The sequence below is a fragment of the Apodemus sylvaticus genome, chromosome 17 (genome assembly GCF_947179515.1).
Source record: "Apodemus sylvaticus chromosome 17, mApoSyl1.1, whole genome shotgun sequence".
NCBI lineage: Eukaryota > Metazoa > Chordata > Mammalia > Rodentia > Muridae > Apodemus > Apodemus sylvaticus.
Window position 1 is genome coordinate 54649771 of NC_067488.1, and position 22679 is coordinate 54672449.

A 22679-nucleotide genomic window follows, 5' to 3' on the forward strand; every position below is an offset into this window, starting at 1 on the left:
GGGGACATGGAAGAGCCCGTGCAAGGGTCTGGGAACATGACCTGGAATCTCTGCGAGGTGGCACCTGATCCAAGGTTCTTCAGGTGCCCAACATACGCTTGCCACCATGAGTAGAAGAGCCAGCTGGGTCCCTGAGAATGTGCTGGTCCATCCTGGGTAGGCTGGCCTCTGACTGAACCCTCAAGTGACTGCCCTGTTTTGGACTGATCCGGATTTTATGACATCTTCTGTACTGTGTGCTTGGTTGGGAGAATAAGGGATAGTCCTGGCTGCCACTGGGCACTGTGACTGTTCACAGACAGCTTTTCCCCCTGTGCCTATGGCTGCTGAGGATCTTGTAGGCTCTCTTGCCTCTCAGCACACAGCACAGGTGGGATACAAGGGTGAGTGGCAGTGTGGGGCTTCTTACTGAATTCCTCTGTCTCTATGTGACCTGGATTTATGTAGTTCACACCTGACCCTGCTCCTTTCCTTCAGGGTGTATGTTCCTCTGGCCTCCAAAAGTAGAACCCTAGTGCTGGTCTTGGGCCTGAGGTTCTTGCTGGCCTGTCCAACCATTTAGTGGGTCAGTAACTCCCAGGACTCTTGTAGGATTCTTTCTCTTCATAGATGCATTGATCTAGGATGGAAGGTACATATAGCTACCTGTTTCTGCCTGGTTTTGTAAATGCTTATGGCACACAACCATGCCTGTTGGCATTGTGACAGAAAATTGGGCAGGGACTAGATGACCCCATCCCACCTGGCCAACAGGCTTCCGATAGCCCCATCTGCCGAGCCCTGTTCCCGCAGCAGGCTGCATGTTTTCAGATCAATGATGGTGTCACATACTGCTTTCTGCAATGTGGGCCTGTGGGCCGGGGCCACGGCAGGGAGACAGGTTGTATCCAGGAACTGCAGAGGGCTTCTTCTTGCCGCTGTCCCATTGGTTCCATCCATTCCTGGTTGCTTTGAGGATGGCTGGAGTTGGGGAAAGAATGCTTTGCCAGTGAGGAATTCTTGCGTGGGTTTTCCCCGCTGCTGAGTGTAGTCACTTATGTAATAGAGGTTTTTGCTCAATTACCTGCTGAAATGCAGGTTTTCCCTGCAAGCTTTGTTTTCTTAAATGAAGCTGTGTGTGGCTGCTCTGCTAGATTCCCACCCAGTCTCAAAGGCGGAGGGACCTGAGGGCTACATTATACTGGGAAGGATGTCTGGGATCGGAGCCCTGGAGTGTGCTGGGATCAACATGTATTGCTGCTGTCTTACCTCTTACCATGCCTGCCTTCCCAAGCCTCATTTCCCCCAACTGGATCAGCAGAAGCAACCCTCAGTGTGGTGACCGGAACTAAGAGAGAGCTGGTGTGTGTTGCTGGTGGGGCCAGATGATCATTGGGCAGCTTGTCCCACTAACTGTCCACTAAGGAAAGGGCCAACAAATGAGATGCTGGCCTTCGGGCTTGAGGCTAGAGGTCCTGGAGTGACTGTGCTTGTCAACAACATTCCAAGTGTGGCTGCTCTGCTGACATTACCTCTGAGGGTTGTGTTCCCCGCAGGTTGGAGGAAGGTTCTCTCCATTTCAGGAACAATAGGGGCCTAGGGGAGGTCCCGGGATCTCTAAGTGCTATAGCCCCAACTGCCTGGCGCATCTGCAATGGGGTTCTGTGCAGTGAGCCTGGACAGAGACCAGGTCACCTGGAGATGGTCTTCATGTGGGCGGGGCTTGTATATAGTCCAGGCGGCCAGGTATGGTTGGGTCTAGGAAATTATCTTAGGATTTTACTACTGTGAACAGACACTACGACCATGGCAACTCTTATAAGGACAATATCTAATTGGATCTGGCTTACAGGTTCAGAGGTTTAATCCATTATCATCAAGGCAGGAGCATGGCAGCATCCAGGCAGGCATGGTGCAGGAGGAGCTGAGAGTTCTACATCTTCTTCTGAAGGCTGCTATGAGACTACTGGCTTCCAGGCAGCTAGGATGAGGATCTTAAAGCCCACATCCACAGTGACACACCCACTCTAACAGGGCCACACCTTGTAATAGTGCCGCTCCCTGAACCGAACTTATACAAACCATCACAGAACTCACTTCAGTCTAAACCTTGCAGAGCTACTGAGGGACCTGGTCACAGAATATAGAGGGCTTTGTACAGGTGGGAACAAAGAGCTTGGTGGCTAGTGACTGGCTGGAGAAGCTTTGCTTCCTTAAAGTGGCCTCCTCCCTGCCCCCAAACACATCTGTACTTTGGGTGTCAGAGTCCTTCTGTCCTGATGCCTGGTCCGTGTCTCCCCGGCTCCCCGCACTGAGACTGCTCAGAAGCTCCTGGAGACAGTCTTAGGGTAGTCTCAGAGCCACCCACTCTCACTTCCATCTCTTGCTAGATGGGAGGGCCACCATAGTGCCCCAGGGGTTATGTGACGGAGATTTACAGGGAGCTACAGATACTTGGTCTCCTCCTGGAAAGTAGATCTTCATCTTTGCGACTGTCCGTACTGTTGGCCAGACCTGTTACTGGGTCCTTCTGGTGTCATTTTAGGTCATCCTCTATAGCCGTGTGAGTTAAGGACTCAGCTATATCTTCTATCAGAAGAGCCCATGGCATGGAGAAGTCATGTGACTGAAGTCACACAGCCAAGGTTGCAGGCTTCAGGCTGTCCCTGGCACTGCACCACATGGCCAAGGGCCAATCTAGTGGAAGGTGATCCACTCTAGCTTCAGTTTCCCCACTGCTAGGGTATTAGCAGATGTGGCCCTGCAAATTGGGGTTGGAGGCACTGGGTGGTAATATGCATCTCAGACCCTCAAGAGGCGGCATAACCCGTCTTAGCTACTTTTCATTTTCTGTGGCAAACACTATGATCAAAGCAACTCATGAAAGAAAACATTGTATTTGGGGCTCCTAGCTTCAGAGGATTAGTCCAGGGTTATCATGGCGGGGAACTTGGCAGCAGGCAGGAAGGATGGCCTTGAAGCAGGAGCTGAGGGCATACATCTTGGTCCCAGGTAGTGAGAGCTAACCTGGGATCAAGTGAAATGTTGTGAATGGTGTGTGTGTGTGGTGTGTGTGTATGGGGGAGGGGGCGTTGTTTTGTTTTGGGTGTTTGTTTTGTTTTGAGACAGAGTCTCACTATGTAGCTCTGTCTGTCCTGGAACTCACTCTGTAAACCAGGCTGACCTCAAACTCACAGAGAACCCAAGTGCTGGGATAAAAGGTGTACCACCATACCCTTATGGTGTGGGCTTTTGAAATCTCAGCACCTGCCCACAGTGACATCTCCTACAACATAGCCAGCTTAACATACAGGGACCCCAAGTCAGGTGCATTTGGGTTGCCATCCGTTGCCCAGGTTACAGGACCATGGTGTGGACCTAGAGTGCAGGAGGTGGCCCCCAGATGCACCTAGAGCTTGAGCAGACCTGGACACCCTTAAATCTGAACCAACATCCCAGACTGGTGCTGGGATGACAGTGGCCAGGGGCAGATGGGAGTGTATGGACAGAATCTTGGGTAACAAGATCCTTACTTGGAGAGTGTGGGGGAGGGGCACTGCCTGCGAGGGTATGTGGGTGACCTCCAAGGGAACATGCCACCAAAAAGCGTCTGTGAGCTGGAAGCTTGAATACAAGCAGAGGCATTATGTTCTGGGTCTCATCGTTGATTTCTTATTTAAAAAAAAAATAATAATTGTGGCTGGGAGGTGGTGGTGCACGCCTTTAATCCCAGCACTTGGGAGGCAGAGGCAGGCGGATTTCTGAGTTCAAGGCCAGCCTGGTCTACAGAGTGAGTTCCAGGACAGCCTGAGCTGCACAGAGAAACCCTGTCTCAAAAAACCAAAATAATAATAATAATAAATAATAATAATAATAATAATAATAATAATAATAATAATAAATAGTGTATGTTTACCTGTGTGTATGTCTGAGCGTCCTGTCCATGCAGTGCCTCTAGAAGCCAGAAGAGGGCGTTGGATCCTCCCAGGACTGGAGTTACAGATAGCAGTGAGCTGCCATGTGGGTGTTAGGAATTGAACCCAGCATAGATGGATAACAATTTCTCCATGGTTGCATAAAAGGAGCCTTCCCTTCAATTAAGCTTTCTTACTTTGTATACGCTGTCACAGACTACAGGATCATGTGCAGCAGAATTACTTACGGCTAGAGATGTGTGCAGAGAGGGAGTTGCTAGCATCCAAGAGGAGGCTGGAGTGACCCTCTCCACCCTCTTCTGTGAGGGAAGGTTAGCAAAGGGCCTCTTGCAAGTAGTTTCAGCTCCTCGACTGAAGATGGTAATGGCGGTTCCACCCAGGGGACAGTGTTTCACATCTTCTGATGTGGTCACCTGACCATGGGAAGTCTAACCCCCTTCATGTCCTCGAGGCTTAGGGGCCACCTTCCCAAGAAGACAGATTTGGCCCAGGGCCAGGTGGCTCAGTTTGGCTTGGCAGCTGGGGGCCCCTGGGATTGCTCTGTAGGAGCAAGGGTTAGCGTCCAATGGGAAAGAGGATGTGGTTTATCTGGGGATTCGTGGGAGAGCTACCCGATGAGGACGGCCGAAGACCCTGAAGACCCTGAAGACCGCAGCTGTGCCTCAACGCGCGGGTCGTGGGTTACAGGCCGGTGCGTCCTAAGTCGGACTTTGAATTCAGAGAGGAGTTTTCAGCTACGGAAGGTGAGCCTGAGCTGCTCCCGGGCCCAGTGCTAAGGCTGGCAGCCGCTTTTCTTTTTCTTTTCTTTTTTTTTAGTCTTGAGTTTGGAAAGGGAAATAAAGCCCTTTGTGGTTCCCAAGTCCGGGGTTCTCACACACTGTCTCCTTTGTGTGTCTGGGAGCCATTCAGCCGCTTTCCAGCGCGGTGTGCGGTGGCACTCCAGGGCACATTTGCAGAGAGGGGCTGGGAGACTGGCAGCGTGCCACCTGAGCTGGAGGAGCCTAGAGAGCAGAGAGCACCCACTGCCCTGCCCTGCTAGGGCCCTCAGATCCCGGATCACCAAAACCCGGGCAGCAGGTACCAGGCACTCGGAGGCTTTGGTGCCACCCCAGATATGAGACTGGCAGTCACTACTGTGCCCTTGAAATATGCCCCTGACCAGTTGTAGCTGGGGGTGTGTTTGAAGCATGCCTCCTTCCAGACAGAGGTGCAGTCGACAGCACGGCTGAGGGGGTGGTGGATTGTACACTGCGTGTCTGTCACTGCCTCGAGGGAGTCTGTGAGTTCCAGGTAGCACCTGCTTGTGTGGAGCTGTCTTGATCTGGAGAGAAAAACACTCCCCTCCATGCTAGTTGGTCAAGGTAGAGTTTGGTATAACCCAGGGAGAAGTCAGGACAAGCAGAGCAACACGTGGCGACCTAGTGCCACTAAGGGACCCAGCAAAGGAATTGTCCCATCTCAGGAAGGGCCACTACATAGACCTTGACAGGACAAGGGGGTAAGATGTAATAGCTGCAGAGAGTTCTGGCGGGGGGGGGGGGGGCAGGGGGGCAGGGCGGGGCGGGGTGGGGCAGGGCAGGGCAGGGTGCTGGAGTGTACAGGGCTCCTGTGGATGCATGCCAAGGACCTGTTGTGGGGAGAGCAGCCAGGCTACAGGCTGAAGAGTCTCTTCTTTCCGTGGCCTGGGGACAGTGGTCAGTTGGACACAGGGAGGCCTGGGGGAGGCCGTGGAGGATATAGAGCAGTTGCAGTCAGGGCAGCAGGCAAGGCTCGAGCACAGTGGTGGGCGATGCTGCTGCTTTTTACATGGAGGCCCAGCCCTGGAGGATGGGCAACCCTAGGTGCCCTCTGCCCAGGCCTCCTCCTCTGTAAGTCAGGTTGTGTGGAGTTGAACAGTGCCCTCCACGTTCATGTTCATCTAGAAATAGGGTCTTTGCACCTATGGTTGAGGTGTGGTCACCCTGGGGAGGGTAACACGCTGTTCCAGCCAGCAGGGGAATGCCGATGTGGGTGTGACAAGTGTCGGTCCCTGGGCATGTTTGCTGGGAAAGTCAGAAGGGACCTATCTCTGGTAGCTTAGGTTTTAGTCTTTCCCCTCTGAAGCTTGAAGAGTTCACCTTTTTGAGGGTCCTAAGAGGGGGCTAAAAGGAGAGCGGTGGGGCCTGGGAGGGGCCTCTGGTTCCCCTTGCTTGGGGGGAAATCTACACATCTTGGTTCCCCCTTCAGTGCCAGTGTGACCAGCTCAGCAGGACCCTGTGTGAGCTGAGCAGGAGGCCTGGAGCTGGGGAGCCTGAACTCCCATGGTTGGTCGGTTGTCAGCCTCCCATGCCTTCCATTCAGGTGCTGGCAGGCTAGATGCTGGGCCGCCTTTGTTCCCTCTTCTCATTTGCTTGCTGAGGCTTAATGGGGAAGCTGGCCCTAGTTCCAAAGAACTGCAGAATCTTAGCTGGGGGAGCTCTCTTGAGGGAACCCTCAGAGAGCTGAGAGCTCCGTGTAAAAGCGTGCTTTCTACTTTGCCCAGCCTGTGGTAGCCTGTGCCCACTGGGTATGTGTGCCCCTGCATCCAGGCACCCATTGCCACAGCATCTTGGCATCCGCCCACCCTCCTTCTGCAGCCTCTAGCAGCAGGACCAGGTCTGGCCATTCCCAGAACAAAAGGAGCTCAGTACAAGGTTACAAAGGACCTTCTACCTGCTTTGGTTTTGTTTTTTGTTTCCTTCCTTCCTTCCTTCCTTCCTTCCTTCCTTCCTTCCTTCCTTCCTTCCTTCCTTCCTTCTTTCCTCCCTTCCTTCCTCCCTCCCTTCCTCCCTTCTTTCCTTCCTTCTTCCCTCATTCCCTTCCTTCCTTCCTTCCTTCCTTCCTTCCTTCCTTCCTTCCTTCCTTCCTTCTTCTCTCTCTTTCTATTTGTGTGTGCACCTGCTCACACACAGAAGCCAGAAGAGGACACATCAGGTGTCTTCCTCTGTCACACTCCACCTTATTCCCTTGAGACAAGGTCTGTCACTAAAACTAAAACTAGACTGGCAGCCACCTGAACCCCAGTGTCCCTCCTGTTTCCAGCCACCACAGCATCAGGGTGACAGGTGTGCATGTGACTGAGTGCATCTTTTTACATAGGTGCTAGGGATTCGAACTCAGGCCCTCATGCTTGTATAACAAGCCCCCTTACCCACTGAGTCCCCTTCCCTACCCCCCATCTTTTCTTTTTTAAAGATTTATTTATTATGTGTAAATACACTGTACCTATCTTCAGACACTCCAGAAGAGGGTGTCAGATCTATTTACCTGTGGTTGTGAGCCACTATGTGGTTGCTGGGATTTGAACTCAGGACCTTGCTCAGGGAGAGCAGTCTGTGCTCTTAACCACTGGGCCATCTCTCCAGCCCTGATCTTAGTTTTCTAAGTTAAAGCCATAGGCACTGAAGTTTCCATAAGCAGGATGAAGAAGGAAAGGGGCTGGTGCTAAGCAAGAGAAGGTGACTGTGATTTTACAAGACAGAGCACCCTAGGATGGATGAATATAGTTAACACCACCGAGTGCACCCTGGAAAGTGCTTTACGTAGCACATTCTCTGCTGTGTGTGAGTCTTATTATGGTAAATAAGACTCTGGAACAAAGTTGCTGAAAAGGCACCGTGGAACATTTGGAGAGAGACTTGCTGGAGCCGCTCTAAGCCAGCACCCTGATTGGGCTGTGTCTCTTCATACCTATTTGCAGTGACCACAGGGCTATGGTGTTTTGCAACTGGTGTCCCGTACGAGGCCACAGCAGGCACATCGTTGCCCCCACCCTGTATGTGGTTGGTAGTGGGTAAGAGTGACACACAGTGAGGATTTCCACATACAGGGTGTGTACCCCCCCCTTTTGTATTTGATGGTGGGAACGTGGACCACTGGCTCTGCAGACATCAGTATTCTAAGGTGCTAAAGCACCTGCAGTGTTAGTGTGCATTGGTTTCCTGCTTGGCATCACGGCCAGTTCTTGTATGCGCTAGGAAGCGGTCTCCTCACTGCCCCCTGCCATGCCCCACACACCCTCCATCTCCCACTCTCATTTATGCAGTCCTGGGAAACGGGAACCGCTCTTTCGCACTGGCTCTGGCATTTTCGGTTTCATTGTGTGTGCTTTAACTTTTTTGTTTGTTTGTTTCTTGGTTGGTTGGTTGGTTTTTTTGGATTTGGTTTTTTTCGAGACAGGGTTTCTCTGTGTAGCCCTGGCTGTCCTGGAACTCACTCTGTAGACCAGGCTGGCCTCGAACTCAGAAATCCGCCTGCCTCTGCCTCCCAGAGTGCTGGGATTACAGGTGTGCGCCACCACCGCCCGGCGTGCTTTAACTTTTAAACACGTGTGAGCTTTTTTGTTTGTTTGTTTGGTTGGTTGGTTGGTTTTATATTTTACATTTGTCCAATGGTCTCTGTTCTTTTCTGCTTTGTGATTTTATTTTTCAGTCTTTTTTTTTTTTTAAGGTGTATTTATTTTATATTGTGTCTGGTGTGTGTGTTTTGCCCGCGGCACGCGTGCCTGATGCTTGCAGAGGTCAGAAGAGGCACCGACCCCTGAACCTGGAGTTTGGATGGTGGTGAGCCCCAGGGTGTACGCTGGGAACTGGTTCCCTCGAGAAGCAGCTGGCTCCCTTAACTATGCAAGGCCATCTCTCCAGCCAATACTTTCCCAATGCGGACCATTAATTATCTCCTCTCTGGCGTTTTGCTGTATATGCTTTTAAGTCTAATGTCCCTTTGGTCCCCCTGAAATTCATAGTTCCTGCATGAGATATTTCCTAGTGGCTAGCATTTGTGCCCACCCTGAGCGTCTGCTTGCCCCACCCACCACACTGCCTCTGGCTGGGCGTAGGTTAGGTTCCTTTCCCCCTTGGTGTACGCTCGCACTTTGGTCCGACAGATAGGCTGCATGCCTTCATTGCTCTGCGGCTAGAACGAACAAATTCTTTTTCTTTCCTTCCTTTTTTTTCCTCCACTCCCAGCCCCCCCCTGCTTCTTTCCTGACAGGATCCCACGTAGTCCAGGCTAGCCTGGAACCTACCGTGTAGCAGAGGTTGACTTTGAACTTCTGACCCTCTGCCTCCATCTCCCAAGTGCCAGGATGACAGGCATGTATCGCCACAGTGCTGAGGATTGAACCCAAGGTTCTGTCCATGCTAAGCAACTAGCAACTGATCTATTCCCTCTGGAACCCCAGAGCGAGTTTGACAGAGGACTTACGGGTTCCATCATTCGTGAATCTTGCCGAGGGCCTTGATGACAAAGAGAGCAGGAAGGAGCCTTGGGGGCAGGCAGGCTTGTCTGCTGCAAGACTCTGTCCAGGCTCTGATTTATCTGTCCACTGAGGGCTTCCGTGCTCCTGCACCAAACAGGAAGCTCTTCCCGCCTTGCTGCACAGAGTCCAACCCAGTTCACTCCCCCCGGTTTTCCTTACGTGAAAACAATCCTGTGGTTGACTGGGCCGAAGCCCAGGCCTGGGGTCAGGCCCTCAGCATGTGTCATCTTGAATTCCCAGAATACTTTGGCCTGGTCAGGATCATTTCTGTTTCAGAGATAAAAGTCTCATCTTGGAGAGGTGGTGAGCGACAGAGCAGTCTGGAACCCCGGCTGTATCATTGTGCTGCACCCTGGGGCTTTCAGGCTCTTAAAGATGTCAGGACAGGATCTGTGAGGAGGGCAGCCTGCAGCCTGTCGGTCCTGATCTGGACCAGCCTTAGACCTGGAGCTGTATGATAGGAGCTGGGGCCTTCCCTGCTTAGCCAGCCCTGCTATGGGCCTGGGAATGAGGCCAGCTGGACACAGTGGAAAAACAGCCTTTCCCCCTGCAGGGGGGATTTTGAGGGTTGCCATGGTTCTCCTGGTCCAGTTAGGATACAGGGGTGGAAAACAGGTCTCCAGGGGGTGCCCATCATTTGGTAAACATTGTCTGTTAATTTACATGAGTTTTGCATGCAGCACACAGTGTGTAGCGGGACATGGAACGAGGCCTTTGCCCAATTTCTGAGTCCATTTCTGGCAGGACTCGGTTTTAGGAGCTGAGCCTCCAGGGCCAAGCCAGTGTTCGAAGGTGCAGGGGGAAAGTTGGGCAGACAAAAGAATGATGGAGTCAGTCCCTGCCCGTTTTCCCACAGGTCCCAGTGGGCCTGCAGGGCATCTATAGAGGTAGAAGATGCTGAGACCCAGCCTTGGCGCTGTCGCAGGCAGCGTGCAGTACTGCATTAAGACTAGTCTCCAGTCTTAACTCTGAGCGTTTTAGAGAGTACTCAACCTTTTCATTCTCAGCTCTGTTCTTCCCATACCCTTAAATCTGTTACAGTGTGGTGACCCACGCTAGACAGCTGGCCGGGAGGTCCATGGTTGGGGTGATGTCTGGTCCGATCAGATCTGGCCATTCATTGTAGAGCAAAGTGCTCGCCGTCAGCCTCAGTATAGAGCTGGGACCGAACACGGCAGGGGCCGCAGACAGCGGGCAGCTAGTGACGTGCTCCGTTCTCTTGCAGGGAAGCCCCCCGTCATGTCCAGGTGAGGCCAAGGAGCGCCGTGCTGAACATGCTCAGGAGGCTGGATAGGATCAGGTTCAGAGGCCACAAGAGAGAGGACTTCCTTGATCTAGCCGAGTCCCCAAATGCCTCGGACACCGAGTGTGGAGACGAGATCCCCCTGAAGACGCCACGGCCCTCGCCCCGGGACAGTGAGGAGCTCAGGGACCCTGTGAGTATGCCAGACCCTGAGACTTTTACATCTCTCTCGGTGGGTGTGGATATTGAGGGAGGGATATCATACCCAGTTCAAAGGTGGCCAAGCTGAGTCTGGATGTGGGAATACATATGCCTGACCAGGCTGTTTAGATATGCTCAGAAGCCCAATTCTCTGTCTCCTGTTGCCTGTCCACAACAACCCACAGAGCACAGGGACAGGCCCTTGGCTATTCTGTACAAAGCTTTGTCTAGAAGCCATATTTTTTTCTGGGTGTTTTGGAAACCTGTCATATAAATACAGTGTTGTCGCTGGCTGTTCCTCCCACCCCACCCCCAGGATTGGTGTAGTGATGGGCCAGGGTGTGGCTGGTATAAAAGCTACTGGCACCCAGCAGGTCTGTCCATGCCAGGATGTATGTCACTGACCCAGCTACTGGCTGAGCCCTCATTAACCCACACAGTGACCAGTGGCAGGGACCTCTTTGCCCAGGCATCAAGTGTCACCAGAGAACCTGAGCAGGGCAAGACTTTGGTGTGAACAAACCAAGAGCCCCTGCCTTCCAGAGCTTGCGTTTCATGGGTGTGTCAGGCTGGGGAGTGCAGAATAGAGCTGGGTAAGCGAGTGCCTTGCAGTTTTTGCTCTGGACAGGCCTCTTGAGTCTCAGGCTGGCTGTGGCATGCACCACTGCTCAGTCTCTGTCCCTAGCACCCCAGCATCCTTGAGTGTACTTGATGGCCACTGGTTTTCCTCTGTCAGCCCCCGAGCCTGGTAATCTTTCCAGATGTGACTGCGATCACTGGCCTTCTCTTAGCTCTTGCATTATTAATGCTTCATAATAGGATGGGGACTATGTACTGCTCCTGGCAAGATTAATAATTTATTAGCGCAGCCTCCTAAGAGCCTGGCTGTGTGCCCTATGCTGCCTAGCCAGGTGGGTGGGGCCACTCGCCTTCCTATCCAGCCTCCTGGTGTGTGTGGCTGGTGCTGTTCCCAGAGTTCTAAGTCAATGGCTAGTCCATTAGCTATTGGTCTAGGGGATGGGTCATGCTTTTTAGCTTGGTATGTCCTGTTTTGCAGGTGACAGTACAGAGTAATACAGACGTGACAGAAAAATGGGATCTTGTCGAGTGCTGGGGTGGAGGTGTGTAAGCCATGGGTCTGGGTGAGATGAGAACCTTTGGGTTGAGCACCTCAGGGACAAGAATTGCCCCCCCCACACACAAGCATTCATGTACATATATATGCATATACATGCTGGAATGCCCAAATATACACATACAATCACATATACATATACATAAACACACATATATACATACATGCTTGCATACATATACATATGCACATGTATGTGCCTACAGGCAGACAGACAGTCAAACGGATTCACACACACACACACACACACAAAAGATATGAGATTCTGGGTTCAGTTAACAAAAGAACCTCTTCAGAGGCTGAAGCGTGGTTGTCTTGGCCGTCGCTCTGTCTGCCCATCTCTGTGTCTAGCCAGGACTATGTGATGTGGTAGAATTGGACTAGGCCTGGGCCTACTTACCTGTGTACATGTCTGAGGTAACATGAAGCAGTGTATGGAGAAGAGGGTGGTATATGGGTATAAAAGTGACTTATTCTTCTGTAGTAATTGTCATCTCTGAGGCCTACTTCCTCTGTCTGCTAACTTAGGCCTAGTCCTGGAAGCTTCTAGCTTCAGTATAGTCTAATCTAGGCCTAGAATGTTTTCAGCCTCCAAGCCTTGCTATTGAATAAGCTCACCCTTTCTAGCTCTTGCTGAACTCTGGCTGGCTGGTGACCAACTCAGCTGTTCTGGCTCAAAACTCCTCTCCACGCTGACTGATTCAATATGGCTTCTCTCTTGGCCTCTGACTGAATTTCTCTGCTTGGCCTCATACTGACTTTGGCAATATATTCTAATCATTTGACTCCTTCTCATTCTCTGGCTTTTTCTGTCTTCACCTCTTTCTAGCTTGTTCTCTCTTTGCAACCTATCTCTGTACAACTGTTCTGGTAAAACTGCCCTCTCTCCCTTTGTCTCTCAGCACTGCTCTCTTAAGTAGCCTCTCTTTTCTTTCCTCATAAGAGTTGGGCATATTCTATTCTGTTGAATCTTTCTCTGATTGGTCACTTTCTCTGTCACTCATTTAGGCATCACTTTGAACACGGGTGTTTCCTTCTTCAAACTAACTTTACTGTCTCTGTTTGGGATTCAAGGTGTGTACTAAGGGTATATCCAGCCAGAGAGATTAAAGGTGTGTGTTAAGGGCTGAACAACACCACAACTAGAAATAGGGTTTTTCAGTAAATAACACAATCTTTGGGTCCACAGTAGGATCAACTATTCTATAACATACCAGGGATAGCCACCCCAAGTCATAGCCTCATTTGGCCACTTAGCAGCTGTAGGGTCTAGTTGGAATGCAGTTTGAAAGAGTTTCCTATAATATAGTCCATAGGTGCTTCTGTCCCATGCGACCTTCCACCCTGGGTTGTCTGGCCAGCCCTGGACCCTCCTGCTGCTGACTTAGCTAGGTGTTGGGTTGCCAGAAGATTCTGAGTTTGTGGCCTCAGCCCATGGCCACATGCAAATGATTGGGAGCCCTCATGGCAGACAAGGGCTTGGATATTGGTTGATAATAGGGTTTGGTTAGGTAGGGAGTGACATATTCTAGGTCAGGTTCTTGTGGCTACTCTGGGCGACATTGGTCTAGAACTGGGGCACCTACTGAGTAGAGAGGGCAGGTAAGCTTGTGCCCTTAAAATTTGCATATCCTATCTTTGCTTGTCTTGGTGTCACAGGGAGAAAGCCGCTCCCTGGAGTGTGTTGTAGTCGCCAGGGGTACCATAGGAGGTGAGTTGATCTTAGGCAGAAGAGAGTTAGTCCAGAAGTTGCATGTTGCTGGGCCAGCTAGGAGAGGAGACCGCAGGGTCTTAGCTGGAGGCAGAACATCTGGATTTAGGGGATTCTAGGGGCCCTGGCCAGGGAGGGTCAGTGCTGGAGCTGGGCTGTTTTAGGGTGACTAGCTTGGAGGTATAGTTTGGAGAATGTAGATCAAGAAGGGACATGCCAGAGCATGGTGCTAATTGGATGTGTAGGAAACTCCCTGTGGGACAGGAAGGTCCTGAGGGATGTGTTGATTTAGGAGCTGGGCTTTACCTCCTGGGCTGCAGCTGAGAACAGCTGCTGCAGAGGCCTCAGCAGGTCAGACCTGGGACCTGAGACCTGGGCTCCTGAACATTAGGGGCCTAATGCTCCTGGCATTAGGGGCCCTGTGGGGAAACTACACCAGAGGAACCTGGGTGCCAGGAATTATGGGGAATCTCTGCCAGGGGTTCAGTTTTGAGGGCAAAACAGGTCCTAGCTCAGGTCACTGTAGAGTCCCAGGTTACTGGTTCCAGAGGGACTAGGTGATGCTGTTTGCCTTTGAGCTACCCCCCAATGCCCACAGATTAAAAGGGGGACATGTTAGTGTTTGTCCCAGTTTGAGCCTTAAGTGAGGCTCAAACTGGTTGGCCCATTGTTACCATGCAGGTAAGTATCAGCATGTGTAAACTAGCCACTCAGAGGCTTCCTCCCAGGCCAGGCCCTTTGCTGAGACTTGGTTGTGTTTTGTGTATACCCTGCTCTAGGGTCTCTCTCTAGGGACTCCAGGTCGGGGTGCACAGTGCTAAACATTTTCCCACAAGGAGAAAATTCCTCCTTGGAGATGAGGTAGCCTTTTGTTTGTGTAGCATCATGGAGAGATTGGGAGTCCAAGCACCAGCATGGAAGCCTCAGTGGTTGGCTGGTTTGATGCCAGGCTAATACCAGCATCCTCACAGCATTATGGGGGCCATTGTGTCAGTCAGATTCAGTGGTCCCTGGGATATGTTTTTATATTGTGCAGCCCAAGAGGGACTGTGCATGTTTTAGTGGTCATTGATGATTCCCCAGTTTCTACCCTGCCCACCACTGGCCTGCTGTGTCTCTGTGGCATTTTATATTCTTAAAAAAAAAATTCCAGGCATGGTAGTACATGCCTTTAATTCCAGCACATGGGAGGCAGAGGCAGGTTTCTCTGTGAGTTCAAGAACAGCATCCAGACAGACAGACAGTCTGTCTGTCTATCCATCCATCCATCCATCATCTATCATCTGTTTATTCATCCATTCATTCATCTATCATCTATTTATCCATCCATCTATCATCTATTTATTCATCCATCCATCATCTATCTATCCATTCATCTATCATCTGTCTATCCATCCATCCACCATCTATTTATCCATTTATCATCTATCTGTCCATCCATCCATCCATCCACCTATTCTCCTATATTCATCGTGACATGTCAGTAGAGGTCTGAGAACAACTTGTGGGAGTTGACTCTCTCCTTCCACCGTCTAGGTTCTAAGATTCTAATTCAGGCTGTCTGGCTCGGCTGCAGATGCCTTTACCTGATGAGCCATTTCACTGGCCTGGCACTGCCTATCCTGTACATTTTCCTGTAAAACAACTAGCACAGGGTGTGACCTCTGGTGTCTGGCATTTTGCCTTTTTATGACTTAATAATGACCTGTGGTTTGGGCTGAGGATATAGCTTAGCAATGGTGAGGTTACCTAGCACGTGCAAAGCCCTGCGTTTTCCCAAGTGTATCTGTGTGCCTGATTTTTCTGGAGTGTCAGGATATGTCTAATTCCAGAACTCAAGAAGGTAAATGCAAGATTACCACAAGGCCATCTTAAGCGATATAGCAAGTACTGGGCCAGCCATAGGTATATAACAAGACTCTGTCTCCAAAACAAAACAAAACAACCTTAAAATAAACAAATAAAACAAGCCCCATGGTTTGGATGGACCATGTTTGTTTAGCCAAGCACATACCAGTAGATACTAGATTTGTTTCCACTTTGGGGCTCTGAGAAACAACAGAACGCCAGTAGCACAGTTTCTTGCAAACATCTGTTTGCATCTGGAGTCACTGGGTCACATGGAGGCCCTGTGCTTCCACGGGAACTGCTATGCTTCTATCTGGGAATATGCATGCTATCTTCCCAGGCGATGAGGCCGTTCCCCACTCCCATGTGTGGAGTCTGTGGATTGCTACGGTCTGGGTGGCGCAGATGCCCCATTCACCAGCGCTCTGTGGAGCTCCCTGAGGGTCATTGAGTTGTGTCTCTCGGGCATTCAGGCTCCGACTGTGGGATAGGTTTCTGCTTTCAGTGACCTCCCCACTGAGAGACACTGGTGCCCCCCAGCTTCAAGTACTGCTGGGTCTGTGAGTCACTGGAAAGTCGTGGAGCCTCCAGAGGCTGCTGCCGAGAGCTGCCCTCCTCTAGGCAATGTGCTTCATCCCCGTGGCTGGCCTAGAGGCCTGTGCTCCTGGGCCTCTCTGCCTAGGGTTCCCTCCAACTCCTGTGTCAGCTAATTCAGGCAAAAATGACAGCTCAGCTTGCCTGGCTTTTATCATGAGAGAGGTGGTCGTCTCTGCTCTCAGTGCATTATGTAAATCTACAGTGTTTCGTCCCAGTCTCTGTCTAGACCCCCTGACTCCCAAGTCACAGTCACTCTTCCTAAGTTTGAGAAACGGCCAGCCAGGGATCCAGGAAGCTTGCAGAAGGATTCAGAACAGAACTTCAGCCCAGTACCCTGGGGCCTTGTCATCCTTGTTAGAGACCTTTATCACTCGGCCAAGTCCCTTAGGCCTACCTTCAGTGCTGCTAAAGAGTCAGGGGACTCCCTAGAGCTTTGACCTCTTCTGCCCTGAGGCCTCCAGGATTGACTTGCTGGATTGGAAACCCTGAGGCCAGGTGTTAGGACACCCATTCTGGGATGTAAATGAGTGCATTCAAGTGTAGCTGGCCCTCCAGGGATGAGCTGGGTGCTTTTGGCAGGAGCTTGCTAAACCCATCAGACTGACCTGTCTCTCTGCCTTCCCTGCCAGAATCCACACCACACCCTCAGCTTGCCTGCTGTGTGGCTGCCCTGCTTTCTTCTGGGAAGGTTGGCTTACAGGCTGGGAGGTGCTGGTTCCTCTCCAAACTTCCTTCCTTAGCCCCATCCATCACTTGGGGTTCACCCTTCCTGGCCTGGCAGGCTGAGAAGAGTAGCATCGTTGAGTCCAGTTGGTTTCCTGGGCTGATTTGAAAACTGACATTACCTGTAGGCTCCAGGATCCCAGGATCCCATGGTCCCATCATGACCCCAGCCAGGATCGAGAACTTGATCCTTGCTGCTAGAGGACAAGACACATAAACAGGACATATGGGTGACTGTGCCATGCCTGGCACTTGATAGGTGGTTATATTTTGATTTGAAAAAGAACCTTGGGTTCTCCCCCAGCTCCTCCTTGGGAATGAATTCTTGTCTAGAGCAGTTTGTCTTAGGACCCCACTCCAAGGCATCCCCCAGTGGTTAAAGCAGGCGCTTAGGATGAAGGGACATGGGTACACATCCTCGCTTTGTTCCCACTAACAACTGAATGGACTGTACCCACCCGTATGGCCTGACTCACCCAAGACTCCTGCCGTAGGGTCTGTCCCTTGACAAATGGGGCCTCGGACAGGCCTGCTAAGGCCAACATCATACTCCTGCTGTAAGCCTGCTGGTGCCTGTGAGCAGAGCTAGTGAAATATTTAATACATCTGCTTGTAGGCTAGCCCAGACTGCAGTCAGAGTGTGGGGCACTTCTTGGAGAGGAAGGAGGAACAAGGCTGCAGAGCTCCTGGGCTGCTGGATCACATTTCAATTCAACATTGATGACCTCGTTCTTAAGATAGGCCTTGCCTGAGTGTGCCGGGGGCAGGGAGGCTAGATGTGACTCACGGAGAATGAGTAGAAGAGCTTTTAGAAGGTGCACAGACAAGACAGCCAGAGGAGAGGAGTTGGAGACAAAGAAATCGGGGTGCACAGCTAGAACTAGCCTGCAGTAGAGATGCTAAGGGAGAATGCAGTATGCTTACCTGTTCAAGTTAGGAGTTAGGCGCTGACCAGGATGGCAGAGATGAGCCAGTCACATGTGTCCTGAAGTTTGCATCTAAGATCCTGTGTGAGTCACATGGTCCCTTCACAAACAACCACTCCAGGCATCTGATCACCCAGCTACCTTTAATGTTTCAGGGGCTAGTTGAAAGGAGAAGGGGTGGAGACAGTGAGCTATGTTGGAGTTTGCCTGCAGGTTTGATAGCCTGTATCTGTGGGAGCCCTACACACAGGCCACTACAGACTCAGTGGCTCCCTCCTGGCTCAGTATGTTTAGTTTTGGGGCTGGCTGGATCTGAGCCACCTCTGGAAAGATGTCTGCCTGGTATTTCTGGGCTGAAGGTCATCCATCTTCCCACCTGCTTGTGAGATTTCTTGGTATCTACTGCTGTGTGACCTGGAACATGGCAGGAATGCATATCCTCTTGGGGGAGTTTTCTTGTCCTAGACAGGGTTTCTAGAGTACTGGGGTACTCGTGAGCTCCTAGTTCGTCTAGAATAGGTGTCTCTTAGGTGGATTTCATCTGTCAGCTTTGAGCTGGGGAGTGACACCCTAGTGCCTCTTAGCTTTCAGCCAACCCAAACTTTCACATGCCACTGTTTGTACCAGGGGACCTGGTTCATGCCCCTGCAAACCTGTGCACTGGTAAACATAGCTGGGAGTGGAGACCAGGGGCACAGACAGGACTGTGAGGGCTTTGTGCTTATTCATGGTCTGGAGGGCTTTGTGCAGTCTTTGGTCTTCCAGCGCCTGGAAGGAATCCCAGGCTACGGCACCTGAAAGGTACGCATATCGACCGAGTTAACTCAGCTGGCTTGTTACACATATGTCCTATTGCCTAGGAGAAGTTGGGGGACCCAGGCAAGGTGGCCAGGACTCCCCCGTTGCTTATAAGGCACCCGTGTGCCTTGTTTTTGTCATGTCTATAGCAGGGCACAGCTGTGGGGATGACAACGTGCATTCCCACTGGCCCGGAGGCTGTGCAGTGCTGGGTGTGGCTGGGTGGTCACCAGGCTGCATAGCTGTATCCAGCGCCTATGGCAGTGGCTATGGGGATTGTGACTAGAGCTAGCCCCTGGCCTCCAGGACAGGACAGTGGTGGAATTTGCTCTCTGGAGAACCAACAGGAAGGATCTGGTGTGGAGTGCGCTCATCTTGGTTCCTCACAGATCTTACTTAGAAGCTGTTTTGCCCTTGATCGACTCAGTGTGGGATGGACTCCCTTGGGCTTCCATTAGGAGAGCCACTGCTCTGGTTGGGTCACTTCCCGGCTGGACAGTCCCATGGCTTCTTCCATCTGCAGTAGGACAGTTAGTGTTGCTATCATCAAGAGGCTCAGTGCCAGTTGGGCGTGACAATACACACAGCTTTTCCAGCACTGGAGAGTTTGAGGCAGGAGGATAGTAAATTTGGTCTGGACTGTATCATGAGACTGTCTCAAAATCAAAACAACAGAAACCAAGTTTAACACTTTATGTTAACCCCCCTTTCCGCTGTTAAGTCTGTATATGTAGTGTGCGTGTACATGTGTGCATGTGTAGGTTAATGCGTGTGTGCATGTTTACATGTATGCATGTGGAGACTCAAGGTCGATGTCCTGAATCATCCTCCACTAGTTTTCTGCTTTATTCACTGAGGCAGGGTCTCTCAATCGAACCCAGAGCTTGGTGATAGTGAGTCTGGTTAGTCCGTCTGCTCTTGTGAGTCCCTGTCTCTGCTTTCTGAGGCTGGAATGCCCACCTGGCATTTGTGAAAGCTCTGGGAATCTGAACTCTGGTCTTCAGACTTGTGTGGCAAGTGCCTTAACCACTGAGGAATCTCCCTGCCCCCCACATAGGGTTTTGGTTTCTGTGTTATTTCTTAAAACTTTGTGTCAGGTCTGAGAAGTTCTGTACTGTCTAACATCCTGAGGTGGGTGGGAAGGCTGGCACAGTAGAGCCCATGTTTCTTTGTCTCAAATGTTCAGGAAAATGCTCGTGGAGGTCCTCTGGCCATTATTTTGACCATAATATACATTCCTTTGTGATCTGTCTTGCAACTGCCACCCCAAGGCTCTCAGGGCTCCTAAAACCAACTGGGATCAGGCAAGACTACTTCTGTGTGGTCCTCTGATCTCTGGTGTTCTCCCCTTCCAGGCTGGTCCAGGGACCCTCATCATGGCGGCGGGTGTGCAGGACTTCAACAGGACAGAGTTCGATCGGCTGAACGAGATCAAGGGTCATCTGGAAATCGCCTTACTGGAAAAGCACTTTCTTCGTGAGTGTGAGGAAGTATTTGTGGGGGGATGAGCCACAGCTGAGGCAGGGTGAGCCAGAGATGCTGTGCTGTGGACATGGGACAGGTGTGTGTGTGAAGGCAGGTGTGGATGGGGGCGGCACGTGTGGACGTATGCACGCATGGAGGTAGGTGTGAACATAGGTGTGTGCAGGGAAAGGCTTAGACCAAGGTACAGACTTGGACTTTGGACTTTGATGCCCCGACATGACATTTCCCTCTGAACGTGGAGCTTGTCTGTCTGTTGCTTCACAAAACCCAGCCCTGGCCTGTGCTTTGCAGAGTGGGGTGAGGAAGCAGTTGGAGTCTGGGAAAGGAGTGACCTGTTACATGAAAAGTGGCAAGATTTTAATGAACGGAGCACAGTTAACTAAGAATTTTCAGAATCCCTCAGGCATCTGAAACTATTTGTACTGCCACATACAGAGGGACAGTGGGAGGACCCTGGGACCCAGTTGTTTGCTGGCCATCCCCTCCTGCTTCCTGCTGGCCAGATCTTGATCTTTGGAGTAAGGAGGAGGTGGCTTTTTGGCAGAACAGAGCTCTTGCAGGTTCAACCCAGACACAGCTCATGTTTGGTTTTTCTCATAACTCCTACATCCTCCCCGTCTTACAGATGAGTAAACTGAGACCCGGGTGACTGAGTAGTCATCCTACCATATGGTAGGAGTAGTAATAAGGGCTTCAGCCAACCTGGCTAGCTCCAAAGTTGGTGCTTCTGGCCCCCGATATGTGTTGCCAGAACTGACGCTCTGTAGGAAGCAATTGTAGGAAGAGAGCTTCAGCCCTGCTTGCCCAGAGCTGGCCACTGTGAATCCGTGAAGTGGGTCCAGGCCAGGGGCAGGGTGCATTAGGGCTGCAGGAGCACTCACCCCACTGGGGAGCAATTTGAAGGTGCACAGCATGAAGCCAGCCAGAGCTCATGGGGATGTGGGGGGAGGGGGGGACTCTAAGGCTTATAGATCATGAAGGAAAATGTCATACTTGGCTGTAAGACACATTGTTGGCATGCTAGAATCATGCCCACAATTCTTTTCTCAGTGTTGCCCAAGGAGGTGTCTCATCCTACTCCTTGGTAACTCTTCTTCCTGGGAAGAAGGTGGGGGTTTTCGAGACAAGATTTCCCTGTGTTTCTCTGTGTAACCCTGGCTGTTCTGGAACTCATTTTGTAGACCAGGCTGGCCTCCAATTTAGAGATCCGCTCACCTCTGCTTCCTAAGTGCTGGGATCAAAGGTGTGCATCACCACTGCCCTCCTTGGTAACTCTTAAGGTAGGTGTGGCATTTACCCTGACAGTGTGTGGGCTTCTCCTGGCAGTTTCTTTTTTCATTAATTATGGAAGATTTTGAATATACACGGAAACAAAGCAGAAAGCGTCAGGCTCCTGTCAACTCCGCCTGCCTCTCCTGAGCGGATTCTAGGCCAGGCTGGCTTTCGCTCCTCCCACTCTGGGCTGGGGGAAGCTCAGCCAGCGCTCTATCGCTTTATCTGTAAATATTTTAGTAGATAGCTCAATATGTTTTAATGACAAAAGCTGAGAGACCAAGATGGGAAGTAGAACAACACACAGCTTTTCCCCCTGATTGCAGCAGAGACCGACTGGAGCTGGGATCTCCCTGATAGCTTTTTGACAACTCCAAATTGATACCCAACGAGGTCCGTGGGCGGGAACGGCTGGCGTCTCTCCTCTGTCTTTTGGTGCCTTCTCTCTCTATTACTGCCATAATCCTTGGTGGCTAGCTCACCAAGGCTGGGAGTCCCCGCTGGATTCTGTGGATAATGTCCCATAGAGTCACCATGGCTGCCATTTCTCCTCTACAGTGATGGATGTGGTTGGTGTTTGGGGTAGCCCTTTGATGACACTGCTGTCCGTCACCCTGAGGAATGCTGCCCCTGATGTCCCAAAAAGCAGGCATCTCAGCAGAGTTTTCAGACCAATCAATTTTGTTCATCCGTACTTCTTTTTTTTTTTTTTTTTTTTTTTTTTGGTTTTTTTGTTTTTTTGTTTTTTTTTTCGAGACAGGGTTTCTCTGTATAGCCCTGGCTGTCCTGGAACTCACTCTGCAGATCAGGCTGGCCTCGAACTCAGAAATCCACCTGGCTCTGCCTCTCAGAGTGCTGGGATCACAGGCATGCGCCATCACCGCCCGGCTCATCCATAGTTCTTGGTCCATTGATTAGTCAATGAGTTTCTGCAAATTCCTCTTTGCTGTCTTTACCTTGAGGTATGGTAATCATGGGCAAGGTAGGATACACAAACGTCCTCCCTATGTGACACAGTTTCACATATTCCGCCTGAGACCAGGGAGGGTGCCTGCTCCACTGTGTGTTTTAGACTCACCAGGAGCTCCAATAACAAGGAGTGATCGTGGAGTTATGACCTGTGCGTGCTCATATTTCTGCCTCTGGGACGCACACGCCACTCATCCCTTGGCTTCTTGGCCCCGCCTGCCATTAATACTTCCTGTGCCAGTGATGGAATTAACCATTTTTCAGGGCAGCCCTGGTTCTTTTCGGAGGAAAGTGATCTTTGGAGAGCAGCTGAGGAGCTGGGAGTCATTGTGTCTTGCTGGTTCCACTGACCAGGGCCTGGGCAGTATGTGTTCTGACAGGTGACTCTGTAGGCAGAGGCAGCCAGGACGCCTGGGTGTCTTTTGCTCATCCCTGGGTCTTCACTGTGCCTGTGTCTTCAGCTCACACTGAATTTGGTTCCCAGAGGCAGCCACAGTTTTCCTCAGTTGTCTTATCTCACAGTAATATATGCGAGTCTCAGGACCAGCGGGGCATGGTGGTAAACGCCTGTGATCCCAG

At 51.2% G+C, this 22679-nt stretch overlaps 1 protein-coding gene across 2 annotated transcripts in view; it reads left to right on the plus strand.

The window, feature by feature from the left end:
* Nucleotides 1-22679, plus strand: part of Gramd4 (GRAM domain containing 4) — an 80368-nt gene that overhangs the window by 24692 nt on the left and 32997 nt on the right. For both annotated transcript variants that reach the window (XM_052161415.1, XM_052161416.1), the window contains exons 2-3: nucleotides 10418-10628; nucleotides 19730-19850. In XM_052161415.1, the coding sequence (XP_052017375.1) occupies nucleotides 10418-10628; nucleotides 19730-19850 (332 nt within the window). The remainder of the gene's footprint in view (nucleotides 1-10417; nucleotides 10629-19729; nucleotides 19851-22679) is intronic.